Source organism: Phyllostomus discolor, chromosome 6 (assembly GCF_004126475.2).
Source record: "Phyllostomus discolor isolate MPI-MPIP mPhyDis1 chromosome 6, mPhyDis1.pri.v3, whole genome shotgun sequence".
Lineage (NCBI taxonomy): Eukaryota > Metazoa > Chordata > Mammalia > Chiroptera > Phyllostomidae > Phyllostomus > Phyllostomus discolor.
Window position 1 is genome coordinate 26,590,945 of NC_040908.2, and position 25,122 is coordinate 26,616,066.

A 25,122-nucleotide genomic window follows, 5' to 3' on the forward strand; every position below is an offset into this window, starting at 1 on the left:
CTGTGGGACTCTCTTTGAACTACTTTAATAGATTATCATCTCCAGAATTGTCTATAACTGATGTGACATATATAATCTGTAAGGCATTATGTAACTATTATACCGTAATCATCAGTGTCAAAGACCTTTTATAAAAATTGACAATACTATTCTGGTAATTTACCAATGTCTCCAGATCCTTAAATACTGTTCTAAGAAATAGAATTTTACAATGAAATGATCCTTTATACTATAATGTGAGACATTTCAAATGCTATAATTTATCATTCTTATAAAGTTAGGTCACAGGAACTGAACAAAGTTCTTGTACTCTCTAAGATATTCTGTCTCAGAGTTACCATGGTAACATTGAGATAGCTTTATTTCAGACTTATATATGAATTACTTTAAGATCAATCAAAAAGATAATCAGTCATTTAGTATATAAGCCATGTATATACAATCTATATACAATGTTTGATTGCCCTAAAAATATATAATACAGGTGTTTGTACTTATTGGCACTCTTTCCCTTTACAGTCCAAGAACATGAACTCCTAGTGTGTAACCCTGTTCTAAGTGTGTCAGCTGAGCATCTTTTTATATGAACTTGAAACAGCAGCAGCTCTCCAACCTTAAAGATGTCATTTCTCAGTACATTCACTTTCTCTAATAACATTTACTTTTAACTGTATAAATAAACTAAGTGGAAAGTGAAGAATAGTCAACTAATCTTTGAAAACAATCCCAGAGGTCTGTCCTGTGTGCTGTGTGCTCAGTGCAGCCCATTCGTGCAGTTTTTCATTTTTGTTCTTCCCCAAATCACTGAGTGCTCTGTCTCAGCAGTCTTCACAATCCCACATCTGTCCACCGTCCTCTCGACGCGACCAGGGAACCCGGGACCCTCACGTGGGTGTGTGCACAGAATTAAGGGTGTTTCAATGGTAACGAAAGCACTCTTACCCAGTGCTGCACGATGCTTTGCTTTAATCACACGCACAGCTCCCTTTTCTATTACTTACAGGCTGTAACTATTCAAATGTTTTTCTTTTTACCGACTCCTTTGTCAAATGTCAGCATAATTTTTTAATCAACCTATTTTTCTGTCCAAAGGAAACACATAGCACAGTCTCCATAACCTTGTGAATTATTATCATCTACAGTTTTGGACTGGCTTAGTCGCCGTTTCCAAATACCTGTATTCCCCACAACTGGGAATAGCATTCAAGGCCTGTGTGGATCCAAGGGCATAAAAGGAGTCTTAATGGTTTAAAAACCTTCAAATGTACTGTCAAGAAAGAAGCACCTACATTCTGATTTCAGACGTTCACAGCAGTCACGCACTTCTAGAAGCCAAAGTTCTGTTTTCACAAACGTTGTGCTTTACTATCTGCTAATGAGGTAATCCCTCACTTTAAAAACAACTATCCCCAGGATGAGCAGAGCCGGGATAAAGCTGTACAGAATCAGGAAGTCTGCTGTGAATCTAGACGTTGCGCCCGGGCAGATCCTCTCAATGAACTGAGCTCCTTGTCTGAAGGCACACATTGGATTGGCTGCCACAGAACCATTGGAGTTGCCTGCCAGGGGAAAGATCCACATTGTGAGGTGTGATTAGTTCTGAACCAGCAAGTATTTACCAAATGCCCACTTAGGAGGGTGCAAAGTACCTTTCTCCAAGAAAGATTCGGGACATTTGAGACAGCCCCGAAGTCACTGTTAGAAGCCACCGTGAGTGTTCTGGGCCTTGGCTCCATTTGAATGAAGATGGAAATAGGTTTCCATTTTTTGAGTGTGTACTCATGTTCCTTCCCATAGCACTGATAAAAATCACGATCACTTACGATCACTTAGCGCTGAGTATACTAAGATTACTGATGTTGTCGCTTAAAGATATGTAAGACAACTACTGGATTTCACTCTGTCCTTCAGTTGTCAGTACAGAGGGGCCTGGGATCTCCGGTGGCCAGAAGGACCTCATGATGCTCCCACCGCCCTCTCTTGGGATCGGGGAACGCCCTTTTGCCACAAATGGCTTCACTTGGCTCTATACTGTGTGCATTTGGGGAAAAAGAAGCCGCTGCACCCCGCTTCAACCAGCCCGGCAGACACTGCTTCCACCCAGGCTGTGCGAGAGTCCCCCCTCAGTGTGCGTCTCAGCTGTCATTGCCTAGAAACGTCAGAGTGGCCCTCAGCTGCTGGCCTCAGACAGGTGTCTAAGTTGACCACTGCTTATTTCATTTTAAAAAACAGAGAAAATGTTAGACTTTTATTCTGAAACAAGGTTTTAAGTGTATTTGTTACAAAAGATACAGCTTTTATTTAAAAAATGAATTTCCCTCAGGAAATTGCTTTCTCAGGGGAATACATAAAAGTAATATTCCAAAGTAGAATACTTACCACAAGTGAAATTCCGTCCATAGAACTCATTGACTACAAGAATCTCAGAACAATATTTTTGGAATGTAAAATAAGTGAAGATTTTCAAAGGAATGGGCATTTCTTCTATGTTTCTTAAGGAAAAGAAAAAGAGAGATGAAATTCAGTAGGCTCTGGTAACAGTCCTACCAGATGAAGGGAACGGCCACCCTTGCTTTGTGTTGGTCCACATGGATAGTTTTCCATCTCACTGTAAACACAACACTCACTACAAAAGCTGCAGGCAGCCCTGAGAAGTCCAGAGAAATGCCGCTGCCTAGACATAACTATTGCTAGCAGTTTGGTGACACGCGTGGGTGTGTGCGTTTGTAAGATTTTACATAAATGGGATTGAACTCTTCATGCTATTTCCTAGCCTGCTTTTGCAACCAAACTTATGTCTCACACACCCTTCAAAGTCAGTGAGGGTCAGTATGCATAGCACTCTATCACTTCTTTTTATCCTTACCCGAGGATATGTTTTTTACCGATTTTAGAGGAGAGGGAGAGGGAGAGCGAGAGCGAGAGAGAGAGAGAGAGAGAGAGAACCTTCGATCAGCCACCCCCTGTATGCACCCCAGCGGGGGAGCTTGGTGGTTGATTATAATAGAAACTTGATTTACCAATCAATCCCCTGATGATGGATTGGTGTTTAATTGTTTTGGTAAGCACCATTGACATAAGTGTAAAAGAAAAAGCATACCTAACACACATCACATTAGAGGAAGCTATTTGTGATTAAACATACTGGACGGTGTTGGCACATGAAGTGAGAACTAAACTACCGTCCAAGGGGAAAGGACGGACAGGCACGCAGACACTCACTGTGAAAATGAACTATGTCTCTTCTTCAGCCTGTCTCAGGAGAAACCTCATAATGACCTTGCGGACTTCTTGGTCCACCACATAGCTTCTATCAATCAACGAACATGTATTAAATTCCTTCTGTTTGCAAAATACTGCGTCTAGGTGCTTGAGGAATTCAAAGGGCGTATCCTACCCCTAAAGAGCTCACAGTGCAGCAGGGGACATAGACTTTACATCCGTTAGACTCTAAAAGTACAGTGGTGAAGGATTGGTGCCTAGAAAGTAATTAAACAGTAATGCATGTCAATAACATTCTTATACATAGTATTTATGGTTTCAGCTATTCCCAAGTGACCCCCCACACTCCATGACTTTCAGTTTTTGGCAGTTTTCTGAGGCACAAAGTGGGATTAGCCATACTCAGAGGCAGCTAACTGGACAGGACAGACAGGAATCTGGGGAGGAAGTAGGGAAGAGGAAGGATGCTCTAGGAAGGCAGAGTGGTTGTGAGCGCAGGCACGTCAAGGGCTTCCCTTAGGGGACTGAATGGACTGGAAAGGCTGGAGCAAGGCCTGGGCAGTGGGGGAAGTGGGGGCAGAGGCAGGTGAGTTTGGAATGACAGCCAGGAGCCAGCTGCTTCAGGGCCTTGCAGTGGGGTTGACATTGAAGGACCCTGAGAAAGATCATGTTGAAATCTAGTTTTCAGAAAATATGGCATCAGTAAGTAGGGTGGGTGAGAATAGGGGCAGATTAGGGACAGCAAAAAAGGGAGCAGGCTACAGCGGAAGTTCAAGTGTGAGGTGATAGCAGCCTGAAATAGGATGATGGACTGTGGAAGACAGAGGAAGAGAACCAGGCGATCATAGAAACCCTTGGAGTACTCTCGAGAGAGAGGAACCGTGAGTCTAAATTTGTTGATGTGGGACTGTCCACATTATGTTGTTAAATGGGGAAAAGAGCATGCATACTTTATCCCCTCCCAATAGTATGATTTCATTTTTATTTAAAAAACTATGTAAATGTCTAGCAAGATACAGAAAGAAATTTAACTCTGAATTGTGATACTTTAGGTAACTTTGACTTTCTTCCTCATACATTCCTGTATGGCATGCACCCCCGCAGAGAACTTGCATGATTTTATAAGCAGAAAGAACAGTGGAGGTATTTCCAATTGGGTTTAAAGGAAGCGGCAGCCAAGAGCTCAGATGCTGCAGGCAGTCAGCCAGGGAAGATGATGACTTCAGGGAAAACAGAAACTTAATGACTAAGAGGTGGACACGGTTTTCAAGAGCAGAGTTTCAAGATGGGAGTGGAACCCAGGTAAAGCCTTGGGGTGTTGAGAGGTTGCAAAGAACCTAAAAGCAACTGTTCACGTTGGCCACTGCTTCTCTTCTAAGACAATTAATTCCCTCTTCCTACAAACCAAATACACGAAATGTTGCCAGATTGTTTGGCACCTGTAGTGACTGAAACACTTATGAAAGAGGAGACACTGTCCAAGGTCTGCACCTGCTGGCTTGATGCCATGTCCATGGGGTGATTGGTCTTGTGCATTTTTCAGATGCTAATGACCCATTTAGGCACCACAGGCAAATGTAATTGTGTCATTATTAAAAAAAAAAAAGTCCTGCTTTGGCTGCTTTGGCTCAGTGGATTGAGCGCCAGCCTATGAACCAAGGGGTTTTGGGTTTGATTCCCGGTCGGGGCACATGCCTGGGTTGCTGGCTGGGCCCCCAGTGCGGGGCATGCATAAGAGGCAGCCACACATTGATGTTTCTCTCCATCTCTCCTTCCCTTCTCCTCTCTGGAAAAATGAATGGAATCTTAAAAAAAAAAAAAAGTCCTCCGTGACTGCTCAAACCCCAGCTCACTTTGCTTTATAATATCTCGCCTTTATATAACACACTACGGCTTATGAAGTGTTTTCACATGGATTATGTCAGTTGCTTCTCACGATCCCTCGAGGCAGGTGGGGCCAAGATCATTATCTCCACTTTATAAATGAGGAAACCAATGTAGATAGAAAAGCGATCTGCCCATGGTCATTCCGCGATAAAGTGGCCGAGGGAGCCTGCGACTCCAGGCCCAGGCTCCTGGCTCCAGGCAGCCACGCGGCTGGAGCCCAGTCAGGTCTGAGGTTAGTTTTCTTCCTGAGCATGGATTGCTCTGAGAGTTAAATAATTAAACATAAAAATATTTAGATGCTCAATAACTTTTTTGTTTATTTGATGTTTAAGTAAAAAAAAAAAGAATGTATTTTTCACTTCCCTGGGGGCCCATAGTTTACTTACTAACTACCACTCCACCTGCCTGGGAGCACTTATGCCCTAAAATTTTCCATCCTTCCTGCAACTACTTTTTTTTAAAACGTATTCATAGCACTTTCATATTATTTTATTTATGTCCTTTTTAATATAAAAACATTTCCTTTATATTACACATGCTACTTTTTATTTATTTATATGCTGCTTCTTTTTATCTTTTCCTTGGTTACAAAATGATACCTGTCCATTATAGAAAACTCACAAAATATAGGAAAATATGAAGAAAGAAAGAAAAATACATCACTGAGAACTAATTACTGTTCACATTTGCTGTGTATCTCCAGTTCTGCTACCTCCTTGAGCAGTCTTTTATCCTGCGGGCGCTTTCTCATCTGACTAATCTTACCTCCTGAACGTGAGTGAGGATGGAGAGCTGGAAGAGAGTGACTAGTGTGGGCAGAAATGAACTAAATGCGTGTTCTTTACCTTGTAAAACAGGCTGTGGCTTTTTCTGGGCTGGTTTTCCTCCTGCCTTATAATAATGGCTTGCTACTTGTGCGTATTGATAACATGCCTAAATTGCCATTTCCCAGTTCTCAACATGAAGGCATGTTATCAAACAAATGGTAAACAGTCTCAGATCTAAGCAATAATGATTAGCAAGCACCCAGATTATAAGGTGCTACTTTTAACTAGTATCACATAGCTCTCCTCTGGAATTCCTCAGTAACAGTCGTCATCAGGTGATCTTAACAAATCATGCCGATCTAAACCCTTTGTCTCGTCGTTACTTACCTCACAAATCCAGATCCCACGAGCACCCCAGCAATGCAGAGCAGAGTCACTATGCTGTTGACCACGTTTGGATCTTGGACCATTCCAAGCAGCACGAGAGTCAGGAGTTCGCCAATTATGTGGGGGGCCAGGAGAGCAGCAAAGAAGTATCCAAATCTGGCCGCCTCCGGGTATAAGCCCAGAGTCCTAAAAATACATAAGGTCTTTAGTTTCTCTCCAAGGTTATCATTTAAGAAAAATACCACACTCGCTTTCTAAGAATGAGTCCGTGGTGGTTAGTGGTGGGGAAGGGTTTGCAGGGCAAGTCACACTCCCCTTTGAAAGGCCTTCTGGGCACGGAGCCAGCGTTTGAGACCATTTATTAACACCAGTTGCTTCTGTTGGCTCCAGCTCAATGTGAGCCACCTCTTCCCTCTTATGGCTCCTTCAGTTCTCATAGGAGAATATTAATATTCAAACAACAGTACAACTAACTGCAATGCATAGGGTTGTTGAACTCCCCAGGCTTCTCCATAAATAATATGTTCTGCCTAGCTAGCGCTGCTCCTACTCGAGCTAGCCTACTACCCTCTAAGGCTAGGGGGGCTCACCTCACCTGCCTGTCGGCACCCCCTTCCCGAACCTCATCCACATTATGTAGGGATATGGGTAGCATGGAAACACTCCACCGCTTCCATCTGCCATCGGATGAGCCCTCCCAGCCCTACTCCATTCCATTCTTGCCTTTTGTTCTCCAACCCTTTCCATCAACTGGACCTTCATTTTCTTGTAAATGGACTACCCTATATCCATGTGCCTTAACCCCTATATTACTTCTGCCAAATAGCATTTCCCCAGTGATAGCATCCTCAACGACCATTAGACACACTGCTCTTTCTTCCATTTGCAGAGTTAGGAAAGGGAGTTGGCACGTCTTGGATCCACCCCACCCCACCACTCTTCAAGGCCATCCGCCTTTCCTCTTTCACAAATCATGACGTTTGCTGAGACTGTTAATTCTCTGATCCAATGCAATCCTCTGTGACTTTTAAGACATCCTCTCATCTTTGATGATTTTATAGCACCCGGACCAGGGTCGTTCTGTCCACTCCTATCCACTATCATTAACCTGAAGGTCTTTGACCTTCTTGATGAAACATCAAGTTCAATGACTCCTAATGAGATAAGCTGATCGAATCCAGGGGTCCCATCCACCTAATCTTGGTCACTCACCATGTCTTGGACTTAAATGTTACTAAAAACCGTTCCACTTCCAAGATTTCAGATTCTGAAAATGCCCTCTCTAATCATGGCCTCCCTCCTGCCTTCATTTTCAGGTCCTGTCCCCTTCTGCTGGTCTTTGCCGTGCCAGTCTCCGAGCCTGGGGACCCTTGCTGTCTCAATTAAGCACCTCGAGGTGTGTGAAATAAGGCATCATGCTATACTAATTGGACTCCCTCTGTCCTTTGTCTCAGCTGACTCAAGACCCACCCCTAATTTTTCCTCATTCTTTACTTGGCAGGTCCCATTGTAGCTGATATAAACGTTTAAGTCACCCCTCTCCCCAGTTTCAAATGCTCTCCCCTGTGCTCAGCAGATGGATTCACCTTCCATTCCCTGCTTCTTTCTCCCCCCGCCCCCACATCTTTGCCAGCCTTGACACGCTCTATCTTGATCCCCTGTTTTCCTGATTCCCCTGTCCTTACCTTGGTCTCCTCTGTAAACTTCACTTGTGAATGATCCAATTTTTCTATAATTTCACCTAGTCTCCATCGAATGTCTTCATCCTGCTGGTCTTATTTACCATACCCTGAGGCAAGCATTCCTGAGCCTGACAACTGTTTAAGCCACTGACCCCCTTCACCCTACCCTGTACTCCAAGCTTCTCCAACCGCATCTGCTTCCTCCACTGCGCTCTGTCCCCTTGTGAGCCTGACTCACACCCCCACCACTCTACTAACACCCTTTTCTAGTTTTATTTTTTATTTTTGGAAGCACACCAATGGCCTCCTAATCTTATGCGCCTCATCTCCTCGAACCTCTGCAACACTGAAACACCGAATGGGAGCACTACGCCTCCCTGGAACCCTCCCCTCCCTCGGCTCCTCTGCTGCTGCCTCTCCTTCCACCTGGCTGACCACCCCTTCACCTCTGTGATCGGATTGCTTTCCTCTTCCCGCCCTCTGCATGTGCCTTTTAAGGCATCACACTCAGACTGCTTCGTTTCCTCCCTTTCCGACACCCTCTCCTACAGGATCCATTCCCAGCTCTTTAGCTGTTACTTTGTCTTGCCTCCAGGCCATCACCCAAACCTCAGATTGACATCTCCAGGTGGGGGGCGGGGGCAGTCCTGTGGCCTCCCAGGTGTAATGTGTTCAGAGCCAAATCCATTCTTTCCCCGCAGACTTGATAAGGATGCTGCCCCTACCCCATTCCCTCAGGCTGAAAACTCAGGCATCATCCATGACTTTCTTTACCCAAAACAAACATTCGACTTTCCTTTCCCAGCTTCTCAAAATGATCCCTCCTTTCTGTTGCCACTGCTACTCTCTTTTCTAGGGCCTCTGCCTTTACCCCAGACTGTGGCCAGGTTTCCTCACGGGGCTGTCCAGTGCCTCTGCCCTTAACGTCAGTCAGCTGCCAGCCTCACCCTCCGGAGTCCCACACAGAGGGGTCCAAATCCTCTCCCATGTCCCATTATCAAACCCACTTCAGCCCCTTAGCCTGACATTCAGCACCGCGCCTGCTGGGCGCCAAGGCTGGCAGGCATGCTTTCCTCTGCTCCCCGCCAACGCTTCATTCCCCACAGCGCGACTGAAACTGGTCTCTGGAAAGGTCTTCTGCGTTTTTGCTTCTGCGCCTATGCCCCTGCTGCTCCTTCTCCTGGAGTGTCCTCACTCCCCTTTTCCTCTGTTGAAATGCTGCTGTCTCTCAGCTTCTCCTCCATAAGCCTCCAAGAGTCCCTCTCCCCACCAGCCAAGCAGACTCTTGGCCTCATTTGTGATTAACTCGGGGTAATGAGTGTGAGATGGGGAAGACCACTCCTTCCACCTGTGCCTCAGTTTCCTTGCCAACAAACAAGGAAATTATAATATCACCTGTACAGAATGGTTATAAGGATTACAGTAATTAATATATTTAAAGCTATTAGTGCCCAACATAAAGCAAGTGCTCAACATGTGTAGCTATTATTATTTTCCTTAGCAGACTCTCTGTGCTACCTTACAATGCTAATCTTAAACTTCCTTGAATTATAGGCATTTGGAGATTTGGTTATGACCATAACCCATTACTTGAAACACTTTAGGGCCAGACGTGTTTGGAATGTGGCAATTACAGATTTTGGAAAGCTTTTACACTGGGCAGGCCACCCTCGCTGCAGTGGGATCCGAGACTCCACCTGTGATCAAGCACGTTTCTATTTCCACTAAACAGGAGCGCCGACGCGGGAAAAATACAAAGAACCTGGTGGTTCCCTGCCCTGTTGCTCTCCCATTATGGGTCCCCCCGACTGTCTGGGACCGCATAGGAGGCCTGGCCAGGAGGACCGAACACCTGCAAACACCCCCTTACCAGTAGGACACACTGCTGAAAAGCACGGTGGCGATGACGCTGAAGGGCAGGGCGTGCAGCGCGTAGGCCAGCAGCATCTGCCACTTGTGGTACAGGCCATCCTGGCTCTCCTGGTCGCTGACAGCTCGCAGCACAGGAACTGGGCACGGAAGGCAGGTGGCAGAAGAGTGGGTCACCACACGGCCGGGTGGGGGAGGGCTAGCCCCAGCTGGACTGGAGGCCTGTTACGGGAGCTGGGCGGTGAGGACTAGCTGGGGCTCTCCAATTATTGAACGGGGGAACCTGCCATCTGTAGAATTATGATTACCGCTCCCCCACCCCAGAAATCTACACTCCATCTGAATTACAGTACAGTTGCAAACACTGTCATAATTTATTTCCTTCTCCCTAAAGTGGAGGGAGGGGTGTCACCAATTGCCGGCCGGTGGACTGATTACTGGCCTGCGAACCAAAGGGTCGCTCTTTCCATTCCCAGTCAGGGCACACACCTGGGTTGCAGGCCAGGTCCCCAGTAGGGGGAGCATAAGAGGCAACCACACATTGTTGTTTCTCTCCCTCTCTTTCTCCCTCCCTTCCCCTCTAAATAAATAAATAAATAAAATCTAAAAAAAAAAAAAGTAACAGTGCTAAGTTGCCCGAGTGTCTGGGACCCCTGGACTGCATATCCTAATGGCCAAGCTGGACCCCAGGGATAATCTTTGATAAATCTCTCCAAATCGTGTCCATCAGCACCTCATAACTTCATGTTTCCCTGGGGCCTTAGAGACCCTCAGAGAGATCCACCTGATGACCTCATTCACCCTAGGAGTTAGTAGCTCAGGAGTTACCTTTCCCCAGAGGGAGAATCTAGGTTGAGCTCAAAGACTGGTAGCAGTGGAGTCTTGCAAGGTGATGGCTGGAGAGGGGAAGTATTTGGGGTAAGAGGAGCCCCCACACCCCTGCCCTCCAGACTACATGCCCCGGCACGGCACTTACACAGATTCGCCGCGTTGAGCATGCCTGTGTAGGGCATGGAACCCACAAACTGGTACAGGAGACCCATGCGGTCCTGGAGAGCCCCTTTTAGCACATCGTTCTGGACCCGTAGAACGAAGAAAATGACGAACAAACCCATGATCAGATTCTGAACCAGACGCATAATCACTGCCACCTTATTTCTCGTTAAGTTTCTCATCACTCTCCTGAAAGACAACACTGTTGTAATTCCGTTTCTTTCACTGACGGATGTCTAAGCACCTAAAATGGAGTGAGTCTCTTACCTCAAGAGAACACACAGTTTAGGGAGAGTTCCAGGGGAGTCCTTGGTTTTGAAAGGAACCGGTGGTAATGTTTTCAGGCGTTTTGTTCTTTCAATGTGTTCCAAGATCTTGTGGTAAATTGCCGATTCTTTGTAGGCAGATTCAATCACCTGGACTCTTCTGTAAGTTTCCATTTCCCGTTCTTTGCTTTGGGTATCCACTGATGTCAGGTCCACTAAAATTTTTTCCCCAAAGAAGTAACCCATGTGTTTTTAAAGGCACATAAATACACAATGGCTAATAATATATGTTTATGTTTCATCATGGGTTTAGGAGCACTAGCTGTGATACCTCATCCCACCAGAATAACACCTGTTCTTAATGTCCACCTATAAAATGAGAATATTTTAAAGCGAATACCAGGGCCATGAGGATCCCACTGGGGCTGTATGGGAGAATTCAGAAGCTCAGCTAATTTTCCTCTGATGCAGTAGGCATGCCCCAATTTAAAAGAGATCCCCCAGCTCATTCTGATAGGTTATGGCAAGTTAACTGACCCAGCCAAATTAATTTGAGGATTAAAAGCACCAAAACAAAAGCAAAAATAAAACCCTGGTGCCATCCAGGCAGAAATCTGAGATAATAAAGTTAAAAAAAACTAAGATGGTGGGAAATGTGAATGAAAAACTTACTATAAAAATCAAAAGGGTTTGAATGTTCAGGACAAGGGTAGCCGCAGCCACTGAAGAACTCCAGCATTTCCCCTGGCGTCCCGCAGAAAACCAGCTCTCCAAAGCTCAGGATGGCGATTTTGTCAAAGAGCTGATTGGGCAACAGACAGTATTAGTGTGTAATCAAGTCACCACATCCTAGGCCCTGGCAGGGTAGCTCAGTTGGTTAGAGCATCATCCTGATATACCAAGGTTGTAGGTTCAAATTCCAGTCAGGACAAGCAATGAACACATAAATAAGTGGAACAAATCAATGTCTGTCTGTCTGTCTCTCTCTCTGTCTCAAATCAATAAAGAATTTTATTTAAAAGTCATCACATTCTCATAGAAAAAGCTTTCCAAGCAGCCAGTCCTTTCATTGCACTGGTATGCTTACTGCATCCTTTGGAGACACTCAAAATGCACCTATTCTCCTTAGTGCAGGCCCCACTGAGGATCCAGCCTGTGCCCACATCACACTGGGGTGAAGGAGACCTGAGCCTGGCCAGTGGGCCTGGGTATGCATCCTGGCCGTGCCACCGAGTGAGTAGGTCCCCTTGGATGAATTTTTTTTAAGATTTTATTCATTTATTTTCAGAGAGGGAATGGAGGGAGAAAGAGAGAGAGAAACATCAATGTGCGGTTGTTGGGGGTCATGGCCTGCAACCCAGGCATGTGCCCTGACTGGGAATTGAACCTGCGATGCTTTGGTTCGCAGCCCGTGCTCAATCCACTGAGCTACGCCAGCCAGGGCGGATGAATTTTTTAAAAAATTTCAGATCATTGTCTATAAAAGGCAAATAATAGCTCCTTCAAAGGCTCCTGGGAGGACAGAGAGAGAATTTTGGAGGAAAACATGTATCGGTTAGTGGGAAAACACAGTCTTTGAAGCCAACTAGACTTCCAATTCCAGCTTCTTTACTGTGTGATTGTGGCTCAGTTTTGTATCACTTCTAAGTCTCACTCTGCTCTGCAAAGTGGAACTACTGACATGCACCTCACAGGACCGTGCGGGTTAATGAGCTGGTGCTTAGAAGCTACTCAGTAAGTGGCAGGTGCTGAAGGAAGCGAGCTTCCATCCTTTGCCCTTCCCATATCAGGAGCTATTGGCTCCGACCGCTCTGGTTGGCGAGTGCTAACTAATCTCTACCCATGATCCTCAGCTCAACACACACGTACCACCCTTGACAAACTGAGCAAGAACAGGAGATGTCCCTCTCACCTGGAAGAGCTCGGAGCGGGGCTGGTGGATGGTGAGGATCACAATGCGGTCCCTGCGAGCCAGCCCTGCCAGGAGGACGATGATCTGATTGGCAGTCATGCAGTCCAGGCCTGTCGTTGGCTCATCAAACAGCATGACCGCTGCCGGCAAAGGAGGGGCAGACTTCAGAATCTCTGCCAAGCCCGAGTCTGTGCGCTAAACTCAGAATTTTGAACAGTTCCTAACTTGAGCTGTTTCACCCCATCCAAACAGAGCATAGTGAGAAGTACCTGCCTGTAAACTGCCTTTCTGCCCAAGCCCAGGAGAAATAGCCTGACCTGGGAGGACCCAGCTCCCAGCTCTAGAGCACATTTCAGGCGTAACCCTTGACGGACAGGGCAGCAGCCAGATCTGGCCTCTCACATGGTATTATGGACCCTTTGGGCTCCATCCAGCTGACCCTGAGAAAACAAGGGCTGGCATCATGTTATTTTTAAAGGGCTAAGAGGCCCTGACCGGTGTGGTTCAGTGGGTTGGGCACCCTCCTAGAAGGCAAGGGGTTGCCGGTTCAATTCCCGGTCAGGGTACATGGCTATTAGAGCATCATCCTGATATACCAACCAGTTTGTGGTTCGGTCCCTCTCAGGGAGCGTACGAGGGACCACCAATTGATGTTTCTCTCTCAAATCAACATTGCTCTTCCTCTCTTTCTCCCTCCCTTACCCTCTCTCCAAAAACAAATAAATAAAATCTTTAAAAGGCTGAGAGGAGGCTAGTTAAAAAGATATTACCGCACTTCATGGCTAGCACATTCAAACACTGGTAAGGTCTTTGGCACTACAAAAAAACTAGAACCCATGAAATCAGGTTTTTTAGAGGAGTTAACTATAGTTTCTTTCTACCCTAAAAGTGGCAAGCGCTCTTAAGAGCATCTCTCGTACTTGCCTTCTAGTGACCAAGCGCCACCTGGAGAGTGGGCAGTCTTATTCTCCCCCGTGTGAAAAAGTGTCCAGGCACAAGATGTCCTCCTCCAGGTGCACTTAATGGCGCGGTCTCCCCAGGTGGTGGGGAGAATGACCAAACAGGCAGGGGAGCCAGGTGACAGGCCGTCCATCTCCACAGCCCCTCCCCTCTACCTGATCACTCTCCAGGAGGACTTTTCAAAGTCCTACTTTAATTCCTGCCAGTCCGTAGCAGACTTCTAGTCACACCAAAGCTCATGGCTCTCCACAGCAGACACAGTGGTCCTGCTCCTATGCGAGGTGAGGATGCCCAGGAAGGGCCCCACGTTCATGGAAGACCCTAATTGAACATTAAAGCACAAAGGAGCACTTCTGAGTCCAAGAGTCGTTTGGTACTTGGATGACAAAGGAGTATTCTGGAACTACATAGTACTTTCAAGAAAGTTGGGTCTGCAGTTTGAAAAACCTCCGTGAAAAACCCTTTCCAAATGGAGGCTGAAGAAAGGGGGTGTTGTAGCTGCAGCCACGTGGAAGATTCCCAGGCGGCAGGTAGAGGCAGTTCTGGGTGCCACTTACTGGGATCCTGGAGGAGCTGGGCTGCGATGGAGACGCGGCGCCGCTCGCCATTGGAAATTCCCCCAAAGTTGCAGTTGCCGATCAGTCGGTCTGCCACGTGTCTCAGACTCAGCTCCGCCATGACCGCCTCCACCTGTAGGAGTCACAACGCCCGGGAAGGCTGGTCACCGCAGGGCAGCGGTTCCACCCTCAGCCTAAGGGTGGCGTAGGAGAGGCGACACACCTCCCGTGGGGGCTGGGGCCACCTTCAGACGCACCACACCCTGGGGAAAGCACGCCTACTGCAACAAATTCCAACTTGGTTCCAATCACAACATAATACATGCAGCTGACTAAAATAAATAACATGAATTGTTTCTAAAAGTCCTTAAAGCAACAAAAACTGCTTACATTTGCTTCCGGGAAATTCTCCAGGAAACAGCGGAGACTTCACTGGACTCCTATTTTCAGTCCAACCCATACAGAAAAATCCCCCAAAGGCATGGTTACAAAATAGCTTGTTTTTTTTTTTAATGTTTGGTTTTCAAAACTTTATTAGGATAAATGTTTTATATGTTTAAAAATCCAATTTGTTTTAAAATAAAACTGATTTCCCTGTGTAACCCAAATAAGTCCTGGAGTCCCCTATGGTCCAATTTCAGTGTGGTTTTGCATCAGAGAAATAGAAACTATCAAAAGTGATCTAAAGTAATGCCAATCTTTACTTGAATCTCTTTAAGGACTTCAAAGGGGACCTGGTCTATAACCTGCACACATACTTAAAATTTCTTCTCCCCCATTCTCTTCACTCTGCTTATACCCTGCAGCCCCCTTAACCCTCTCCTTGCTCCTCATTCTCAACTCCCCACAATGGTAACTAAGAAAATTCCTTACTGACTCTCTAATCAAGAAGGCTGGTCTTTTCCTCTTCTCCTTCTGTCCTTCCTCGGCATATCCCCTCTCCAGATTACCCCTAGCTGCAGAAGGCTCGGGGCCAATCAGAGAAAGGGACTGAGAACAGTGAGAGATATGCTAATGAGTTTTATTCCCATATACCTCTAAGGCGATTGTGTTACTTTTATCATGAAGAATAAAAGCACTGCATAAAAATAAATAACAAGAGAAACTAGATTGGAGTAAAAGGGGGGGATTTGCGGAGCAGTGTCACACAGGGCACGGGGCGGATCAACAGCATAGATGGAGCTTTGACCAAAAGAAGAGACACGTCTAAACTGATGCAAAGCGATAATAACAAGGAGGCTAAACATGCATAAACAAACCAGTGTGACTTGTTGTGGGAAAAAGAAGGGTCTCCTCCTGTCATCAGAGTGGAAGGGTCTTGGAATTGAGCTCTCCTGCCCCGGTCGGGTTTATCACTCCCCAACCAGGGCAGGTCCCTGAGGGCCCCTTTCATCTGCTCTGCAGCAGCAAGAAAGGAGTCAAGCTTGTCCCTCCTGGCTCAGAAGGCATGGGTGGACAGAGGAGACATGCACTTCATCTGTTTCAGATGTCTCTCGCCCAGGCGGGAAGCCCGTCTCATGTTTTACGAACACTACTTGGAAAGGAATTCAGAGAGAGGGTTAGAAGGGGCCACAAGGACAATAGGGATCCACCAGTCATCAACCTTCTCTGTGCTGTGTCCTCAGAAACCGATTCAATTCTCACACATCCAGGAGAGATGCATCACTGTTCTGTGGTAGAGAGGAGAAAACACCCTCAGAGAGTCCATAACTTGCTCAAGGTCATGCCATTTGCAAATGGCGGAGCTGGGATCGAGAGCAGGACTGTCCACAGTTCTCTCAAGTGGTCCATGAAGCACGAGGTTTGGCCAAGAGCCCAGAAAACACGGCCTGCCTGTGTTGACCACAGCTTACATTCGGGTCCTCAGGGGACTGAAGCAGGTCTGCTGTGCTCCGTCCTCAATTATCCCCAGCACTTCCTCCTCACCAAATTGTGCTGCAGGATCTTACACTCTGTGGACTGGATTTGCTCAGAAGGTACTCTCAAGCAGGGAAAACCTCTGCAGCACATTTGGGGCCTGCCAGGGGGAAGGACCATTCACCCACCAGGAAGCAAATTTGCTATCAATTGACTTTAAGGTAGCCACGAATTTTCTGAGTATGTATGCAAATGTGCATTTTCTGGGGAAAGAGTTCAGTGACTTTCTCAGGTTCTCTCGATTGGATGAGTAACACAAATGGACCACTAATTCAGAAGAATCTGTTTATGACTGCCTTTCTCCCACCCAAACAGCAATGGAGTCTTCTCCTAAACTTGTTAGAAAGATAAAGACTAAAGCAAGCAGAGCAGAGAGGGAGCCTTCACAGGGGCTCACCTGTCACTCACTGTCAGGGCCACTAAACCATGTGCATGAACATGCCTGTGCTGCTGTGGGCTGCAGACTCTGACCTGTCTCCTCAGACCACAGTGGGGCTCAGGAGACCCCCGGGGCTCAGGGTGACATGACGGGGCTGCAGGGCCTGGGGTCAAGCCCCAGCTCTGCCAGTCCCAGCTGTCTGATCTGAATCTCCCTGGGTGTCAGGAGATAACACCTCCTTCACAGGGTGGATGCCCGAGAGAAATGAGATATTGTGTGTGAACAAGGCCGACTGACACCAGCCCGTTATGGGAGCCCAGAATTTAACCTGGTAGAATGGCAAGAACCCTGCAGTGCTGGTGAGCACTCTCCCGTAACCTTCAGGGAGGAACTGGGCTTAGGCATCACTCTGAGAGGATGATGGCCCTTTGAGGGCTGGGGCCTGTGCCAACGTGTGTCTGGAGTGCAAGCTATACTGCAGAACCGTCTAGGACTCCCAGACAGACCCAGTTCCACCCTCCAAGCCCTGCCCGAGAGTCCAGTGCAGGGACAAGATGAGCAAGTCCCTGCGGAAAGGCTCAGCAATGCCTAATAAAAATGGGGTAACTCGCTGCCCTCTCAGCTGAGATGGAGGATTCCGTCGGAGCCTCAGTGGTGCTAAGGCCGGCCGGCCTCGGAGCCGGAACTGCAGGTGTAACTTGTGTGCCCAGCAGGAGCCTGGCTGAGCCTCAGGGCAGTGAAGCCTCTGGGGCAGATGTCGCTGGCCTCCTCTGGGGGCCCATTTCCCAGGGAACTGTGCCTGCTTTGCTCAGCACATCTCTCTGTCCTCCGTTCCCTGAGCACTCCCGTCCAGGCCTTCAGAAATGAGGCCGCGTTTCCAGGTGAGGTCCCTGTGGCTATTTCCAAACTGGGTGCATTTAAAGAAACAGATAAAGATGTGGAAAGAGGTGACAATTCAATAGTTCCTTCCTTCATTACCTTAATCCAGTTGGATGAGGCACATTCAAGATGCCTCAAAGACAGGTGAGAAAAGTCTCAACAGGATGGACAGAGGGCGAAGCACAGTGGGGAACTGAACCATATCTGTTCACACACAGAGCTCCCAGGACAGCAGCATCGGGAGACATACAAGGCAAGCCACGTTCAGAATTTCAATGATCTTACCCGCCACATTTTAGCAAGTAAAAAGAAGCAGGTGAAATTAATTTTCATAATGTACTTTAACCCAGTACAGGCAAAAATTGTTTCAAACTATAATCAATATTTTTAAATTATTGAGATATTTCACATTTTGTTTCTCACAGTTTTTAAAATCCTGTGTGCATTGTACAAAACTCACAGCACACCTCAGTTATGACTAGGCACATTTCAAGTGCTCGAGGCCACACGTGACTAGTGGCTGCAACACCCTACGGTGCAGGTCTAGACTCAAAACCAGTGAAGAGTGAAGGCAAGCAATGGGCAAATAGAAGGAAGAGTGGGTGCGAAGCCCCTGGGGTTGCACCCTTGGGTGCCCCTGCTCGGGGGCCTGGAAACCCTGCCCCAAGCCCAGGCCGCTGTGAGGACAGGCAGCACTCACCTTCTTTTCGATGAAGGCCCGGGAGCCACCGCGGATGGCCAGCTGCGCCGTGTAGCCCAGCGTCTCACGCACGGTGAGGCTGCTCAGCAGCGTGTCGCTCTGCAGAAAAGCGAGGCGTCAGCGTCACTCCAGCCCCAGGCTCCAGCGGGCTGGGGCCGGGGACGCGCCCACCTGCAGGACGTAGGAGAAGCAGTCCTGAAACTGGTCCCAGCGCAACGCCTGGCCGTTCACGCACACCTCCCCGAGCAAGGTCCCCTTGCGCCGCAGCCTCCCGGACATGGCATCCAGCAGCGTGGTTTTTCCTGAGCCTGGTGGGCGAGGAGAGAAGACCCTGGAAGAAGTCCCTCCATGAGGCATCGCAGGAACTTCCCAAGACCCTCAGTAGACCAGTCCTGCCTGGGTCCAGCCCTGGCGCGTTCTCTCTTTAGCCTCGTGGGGCAAACTCCCATGGTATGAATGAGTCTTTCCTGCTTTTCCCTTGAGTAAGAGGAGGCACAAGCCATTTCTCTCATTTCATCGGTACCAGAGGGGCTTTGTCTGCCTCTTTATTTGCTTTAAAGCTGCTTCCCTTTGAAAAAGATATCAACTCAAAATAACAGGAAAATCAGGACTTTTGGAAACATCTGTTCCTAGACATCTGAATTTCTTTCTGTGGTCCCCTGGGGTGGTCTGGTGGTTCCTGTAAGTAGGGACACTGCCTAGAACCCTGCTAAGCAAGTGTGTTCTGGGGACCCATGGCAGCAGCATCTCCTGAGAGCTTGTTAGAAGTGCAGAGTTTCAGGCCCCAGCCCACAGCCACAAAATCAGAGTCTGCTTTTTCACAAGATCCCTAGGTAATTTCCATGCATATCAGAATTTGAAAAGCTCTAGCTTAGCCGGCCCTTTGGTAAAACCACATTGGCTTCAGCCAGCACTGACAGTGGTGGCACAGCCCAGGGGTTGTTGCTAGGGCCTTTCCCACCAAAAAGCTGTACGGAACCAGCTGCCTGAATGGGATGCAAAACCAAGAGAAAATGTTTTGTTCCAAAATTTTAAGAAACTGCTTGTTGCTGCAAGGGGTGCAAAGATGAATAAGCTGGACACACTCTCTTAACAGTTATCTTCTACCCCAGGGCTGACAAGGCTCAGAATTCGCCCCAGCGTGTCCGGTTAGAGGTCAGTGTGGGGAAGCGAGCAGAGTGATTGTAAAGGAATGAAACGTGATGTCACTGGGGTCGTCTTTCAAAATGTGCCCTGAAATTTCCCCGTCAGCCGTATCAGGCCTTGCATGTGGTTCTGTAACTAGAAGCCTCCCTGGCCTTACATTTCTGGCATCTGACCTCAGCTCTGGCAGAAGCGCCCAGTGTCCTGTAGCTTGGATGCCAGTCCCTTCACTACATCAGAAGCGGGCTCCCTCTGGTTAGCAAGGCACTTCCTTGTCCCAAATACAGTGGGCACCTTCCTGCATGTCGTCACACCTCCCAGCAACTTCCAACCATGTTATTTGCCCTTTTCTGTAAATTTCTCTCTTGGTTTTGATGCCACTTCCTCCTCGTGGTTTAGTCCTGCTGGTCTGGATGCTGTTTCGCAGCCCCTGTGAGTGACACTCAGGGGGCTGTCCCGGGCCTCCTGCCTTCCCCGTGTCACACGTGCTCACTGAGCCACAGCCAGCACCAACCCGCCTGCCAGCATGTGACTCCCCGGCCCTCTCCAGCCACCTCAGCTGCCTTCTGACTACAGCCTCATCAGCGATCCCAGGCAGAACTGTCAGACCGTTTCCAGATTTCCGACTCAGAAAACCTGTGAGATAATAAATGACTTCTTTTGTTTTAAGCCACTTGGTTTAGTGATACTTTTTTTTTTACATGGAAATAGATCATTAATACAGTCTTATTTGAATACGAGTCAAATATTTATTAACTCATTAAATGAAGGTATCAGCAAGATGAGAAGGCACGTTTTATACACTATGTATAGTCAGTGGAGAATAAAAAGTTAGAATAAGTTGCAAAGTCAGACACAAGAAAGGTTAATGCCCTGGACATGACACCACAGACAAATTGGACTTCATAAAAATTCAACAGTTTTTGTGCATCAAAAGACACTATCCTTAGTGTAAAAAGGCAATCCACAGAATGGGAGAAAATATTTACAAACCATATACCTGATAAGGGATTAATTCCAGAATATGTAGAGAACTCCTAAAGCTGGACAACAACAACAACAAAAAAAAACAACCTGATTTAAGATTGGGCGGAGGACTTGAATAGATATTTTTGTAAAGTTATGTAAATGGCCAACAGGCACATGAAAAGATGTTCAACGTCACTAATCATTAGGGAGCTAGCTGCAAAGCAAAACTACGATGAGACACCAACTCATTGCTCTGTAGGATGGTTGGTTACTATTAAAAAAACACCAGGAAATAACAAGTGTTGGTGAGGATAGGGAGAAATTGGAATGCTTGTGCCCTGTTGGTGGGAGTGTAAACTGGTGTAACTGCTGTGGAACACAGTATGGCAGGTCCTCAAAAAAGTAAAAATAGAGCTACCATATGATCTGGTAATTCCACTTCTGCATATTACCCAAAGAATTGAAAGCAGGGTTTCAAAGAGATATTTGAACACTCTTACTCATGGTAGTATTATTCACAACAGTGAGAACCCAAATACCCATTAATGGCTGAATGGATAAGCAAAATAGGAGACACATAACATGATGGCATAGTATTCTGCCTTAAAAAGGAAGGAGATTCTGCAACCTGCTACCACATGGATGGACCTTAAGGACAGTATGCTAAGTGAAATAAGCCAGTCACGAAAAGACAAATATTGTATAATTTCACTTATATGAGGGAATGAGAGTAGTCAAACTTATAAAGGCAAAAAGAATAATGGTTGCCTGAGGCCGAGGGATCAGAAGAAGGAGCTAGTGTTCAATGGGTACAGACCTTCGGTTCTGCAAGATGAACCAAGTTCTGGGGATACATGGTGGTGAGGGTTGCACAACACTGAATATATTTGATGCCACTCAGCTGCGCACTTAAAAACGGTCAAAATGGCCGTGGCTGGTGTAGCTCAGTGGATTGAACATGGGTTGCCAACCAAAGGGTTGTTAGTTCAATTCCCAGTCAAGACACATGCCTGGGTTGGAGGCCAGTTCCCCAGTTGGGGGGCATGTGAGGGACAATCACACATTGGTGTTTCTCTCCCTCTCTTTCTCCTTCCCTTCCCCTCTCTCTAAAAATACATTTAAAAACCTTTTTAAAATGGTTAAAATAGTAAACTTGATGTTATGTGTATTTTTTTAAAATTTATTTATTTATTTTTAGAGAGGGAATGGAGGGAGAAAGAGAGAGAGAGAGAAACATCAATGTGCAGTTGCTGGGGGTCATGGCCTGCAACCCAGGCATGTACCCTGACTGGGAATCGAACCTGCGACACTTTGGTTCCCAGCCTGAGCTCAGTCCACTGAGCTATGCCAGCCAGGGCTCATGTCGTGTGTATTTTACTACATTACAAATGGGGAAAAATAAAAAATGGTTAATGCCACACAGGGCAACAAAACCATGCATGACCTTTGGGGTTATCTTGCCTGAAAGGACAGAAGTCATTTGTAACTAGTCTTCTGCAAGGGAGCATGCAGCACAGAGTCTAGGTCCTAATCAATAGCAAATAATGAGCCAAATAAACTTATCCATCCCTAGACTATTGGATGACCCTAGGCAAGCTTGTACTGGACCATTCTTTAGTGAGATTTTGAACACCTAAGTCAACTTTTGCCTCACTAATAAAGATTTGATAAGCAATGCTGCTTTAGATAAGACACTGATGAAATCATGTCATTTTATAAAACACTAAGAGTGATTTATAAAATTGGTTCATTGGCCTACTTATTGATTCAACAAATATTTATTAAGCACGTACTATGTGGCCAGGCCTGTTCTAGTTGTGGAAGATAAAGCAGGGAGGTGTGGGGGGCTCCCACTCTTGTAGAACTTGCAGTCTACTGTGAATTCATGTTCAGTATGAAAGGATGGACGTTGTCAGCAAACCATGATGAGGTGTCTTCAGGAACAAGCTCATGAGTCTTGGGCCCCAGGCCGAGAACCCCCAGCACTGTCCCACTGAGATGTGCACAAAGCGTGACACCGGCTGGTGGGAAACACTTCTGAGAAGGTGGGCTCAGTCCTCGAGGTGTGCTCCAAGCCACCGTTTTTACCCTACACCTCGAAGGCAGCAAGTGACAAACTATTACAGCAATAACCCTGCTTTTGTTCTTCTTCAAAATGTGGTATAAATATTGAAATGAAAGTCAGAATGACCCTGGTTGTTATGGTACACAAATGTAGTGAGAAATGGTTAAAAAATCGAAAATAGGAACAGACAGGAAATCTGGGGAAATTGGAAGTTTTAGTCAGTGAATTCCTTTTCATTTAATCTTGACACTGCCATCACCATCCGGCTACTGCCCCTCCCCTCCCCCCCAGCAGCAGGGGAATGGCCACGGATTTAACCCCTCGGGCTGAAAGAGGCTGCCAGCACCTGTTGTGACCACAGACTTCCACTACCATCTCTATTGAAGAGAGTAATACAAGTGGAGAGTGAGGACACGTCAATAGCTTGCAAAGAAGGACCCAGTCAAGTGGCTCCTCTGTGAAGCCAACAAGTCAGCATCTTTCAACGTTAAAATGTGCAGGATGATGTAGTGTCGTGGACCACGTGGTATGTCACCCAGATCTCCTCTCAGGGCTGGTGCACCTATCCTGCAGCTGCTGAGGATGACCCTGAGGTGACCCTTGCAGGGCATCGCGTTTAGCCACAGGGAGCTGCCTCTCTGGAGGCCTTGCGCTCCCGGGATGCTGACTGCTGATGCAGGGAACCTGTGCAGGCACGGAATTCCGCCTCCAGTGTAGTTACCACGAAAGAGAAGAAGGAAGAGCTGGGAAATGGGCACCTAGCCTCACCGGAGTCCGTAATATTTAATTCCTTAAGAAAAGGATCTGAAGTAAATATGGTATGTTATTAAGATTCATAAAGCCTCACCTGGGCTGGTGTGGCTCAGTGGATTGAGCACCAGACTATGAACTGAAGGGTTGCTGGTTTGATTCCCCGTTGGGGCACGTGGCTTGGGTTGCAGGATAAATAAATAAATGAATGAATAAAATCTTTCAAAAAGAAAATTTATAAAGCCAGATGTTAACACATGAACATTCTTTCATTTTCTGTTCTTGCCTGTACATTTGAAATATATCATGATTTTCAAAGACCAGTGAATACAGGGAATAAATGGACATCTTTGTGCTTATTATATTCCTTTCCTGTCTCCAGGCAGAGTACAGACTAGGGAAATTGTGTCTGCGGAGCACCCCCATGTGCCAGGCACTGTGCTAGGTGCTTTGCGTACTTTGAACTATGAATTAACTTACAGGTCAGGCACAATTTTATTGTTCTGCAAGGATCTTTCTAAAGATTTCACATCAGATTCCTTCCATTCACAGACCTGTCACTGGATTTCATTCTAATACCAAACTTGTTGCAATTTAAACTTCTTACAGACCTCTTGTAACAACTTAAACCCATTTCCTCAAAGTGGTGTTCAAATCAAGGCACGGCCTTTTCAGAGCCCTCACCGAGAATGCAGAGCACTCCCCCTCAGCTCACCTGAGCTCCCCAGGATGCACATGATCTGCCCGCTCTCCACGTACAAGGAGACGTCTTTCAGGATCTGCCTGTTCCACCGCTGCCGGCAAGATGTGACGTCCCACCAGGGCCTGGCTCGATGGCTGTAAAGGAAACCCCAGAGGGGAGAAGCAGAGTGGGCTCTAGGGAGGGGCCACGCCTTGGTCCCCCAGCACTGAGGCCAGCTCTGCCCCTCCGCAGTTGTCTCCAGGCAAGTTTCTAAGGGCGTTTTAGCCTCAGCGTCCCCCTCTGTAGATCCTGGCCGGCAGTGACCCAAGATCACCTGTGTACGGCACCTGCCTGGCAGCTGCTCTGAGAGCCAGCTCTCTGGCTGCTGGGAGATGGCCACATTCCCTCGGCTAACCCTGCATTTTTTCACCAGGCTTCATTACACCTGGTGCTGCCAGCGCCCCTGTTCCCCAAGGCCTCTCCACCCACAGCAAACAGGGCATACACGAGGGGGATGCAGGGGAAGGAGCAAGGGGCACAGGGGCATGAGGCGGAGCGCGGCTGCGGTGTTTGGCACAGCTTCCAGGTCCAGCCGTGGGGTGGGGGGTGGTGTTCACCCTTGTTCCTCATCTACCCCTGGCCTCCCTTCCCTCTCCTCTCTCCACCAGGATCCACTCTGTGGAGGGTCAAAGCGGCCACATCCGGTGCCCATTTGTGAGAAGCCAGCAGAGGGGCGAGGGCAGCAGCCGTCCTGGGCCATGCCCGCCTTACCTGACACTGTAGGAGACATGGAGAACCCCCAGGCTGTGTCGAGGCTCTGACACAGCTGTACGAACTTCCTCTGACGAGCACTGGAAGCCTTTGTTTATTTGGAGTCCTGAGGACCCCAGGGGGGTCAAAGGTGGGAGTTCACTCATGGTCAACAGGCAGCAAGGACAGGAGGATTTTCTGGTGCCCGACCCTCCCCAGAGAGGCCTCCGCTGAGGAGCCAGCAGCAGACCGCCCCACCTGCTCCTCGCCTGGCCCTGGAGCCCCTCCTGAGGCCTCCCCAGCGGCAGCACAGGGTTTGGCCGCAGATGCCATTATCTGATGTACCTTTAGCCAGAACACACAGCAGTGGGCAGAACACACACCCC

At 47.4% G+C, this 25,122-nt stretch overlaps 1 protein-coding gene across 1 annotated transcript; it reads right to left on the reverse strand.

Annotated features, from left to right (window-relative positions):
- Positions 1-304: 304 nt before the first annotated feature.
- On the reverse strand, positions 305-25,031 carry ABCG5 (ATP binding cassette subfamily G member 5). Its single transcript, XM_028517063.2, has 13 exons — positions 24,758-25,031; positions 24,020-24,141; positions 18,549-18,685; positions 18,378-18,476; positions 14,503-14,635; positions 12,986-13,125; positions 11,746-11,875; positions 11,075-11,288; positions 10,791-10,996; positions 9,816-9,954; positions 6,264-6,449; positions 2,380-2,492; positions 305-1,559 (listed from the first exon to the last, which is right to left on the reverse strand). Exons 1-13 carry the CDS (start codon positions 24,901-24,903, stop codon positions 1,366-1,368), a joined length of 1,959 nt encoding a protein of 652 aa, XP_028372864.1. The 5' UTR covers positions 24,904-25,031; the 3' UTR covers positions 305-1,365.
- Between the last annotated feature and the right edge of the window lie 91 nt (positions 25,032-25,122).

Excerpts from the sequence above, each read along its gene's own strand:
- ABCG5 (XM_028517063.2), bottom strand. The coding sequence starts at position 24,903 with ATGAGTGAACTCCCACCTTTGACCCCCCTGGGGTCCTCAGGACTCCAA. Across the intron at positions 18,477-18,548 it reads GCTTCTCCTACGTCCTGCAG|AGCGACACGCTGCTGAGCAG; the intron begins GTGGGCGCGTCC and ends GCTTTTCTGCAG. Across the intron at positions 11,876-12,985 it reads CCCGCTCCGAGCTCTTCCAG|CTCTTTGACAAAATCGCCAT; the intron begins GTGAGAGGGACA and ends TTGCCCAATCAG.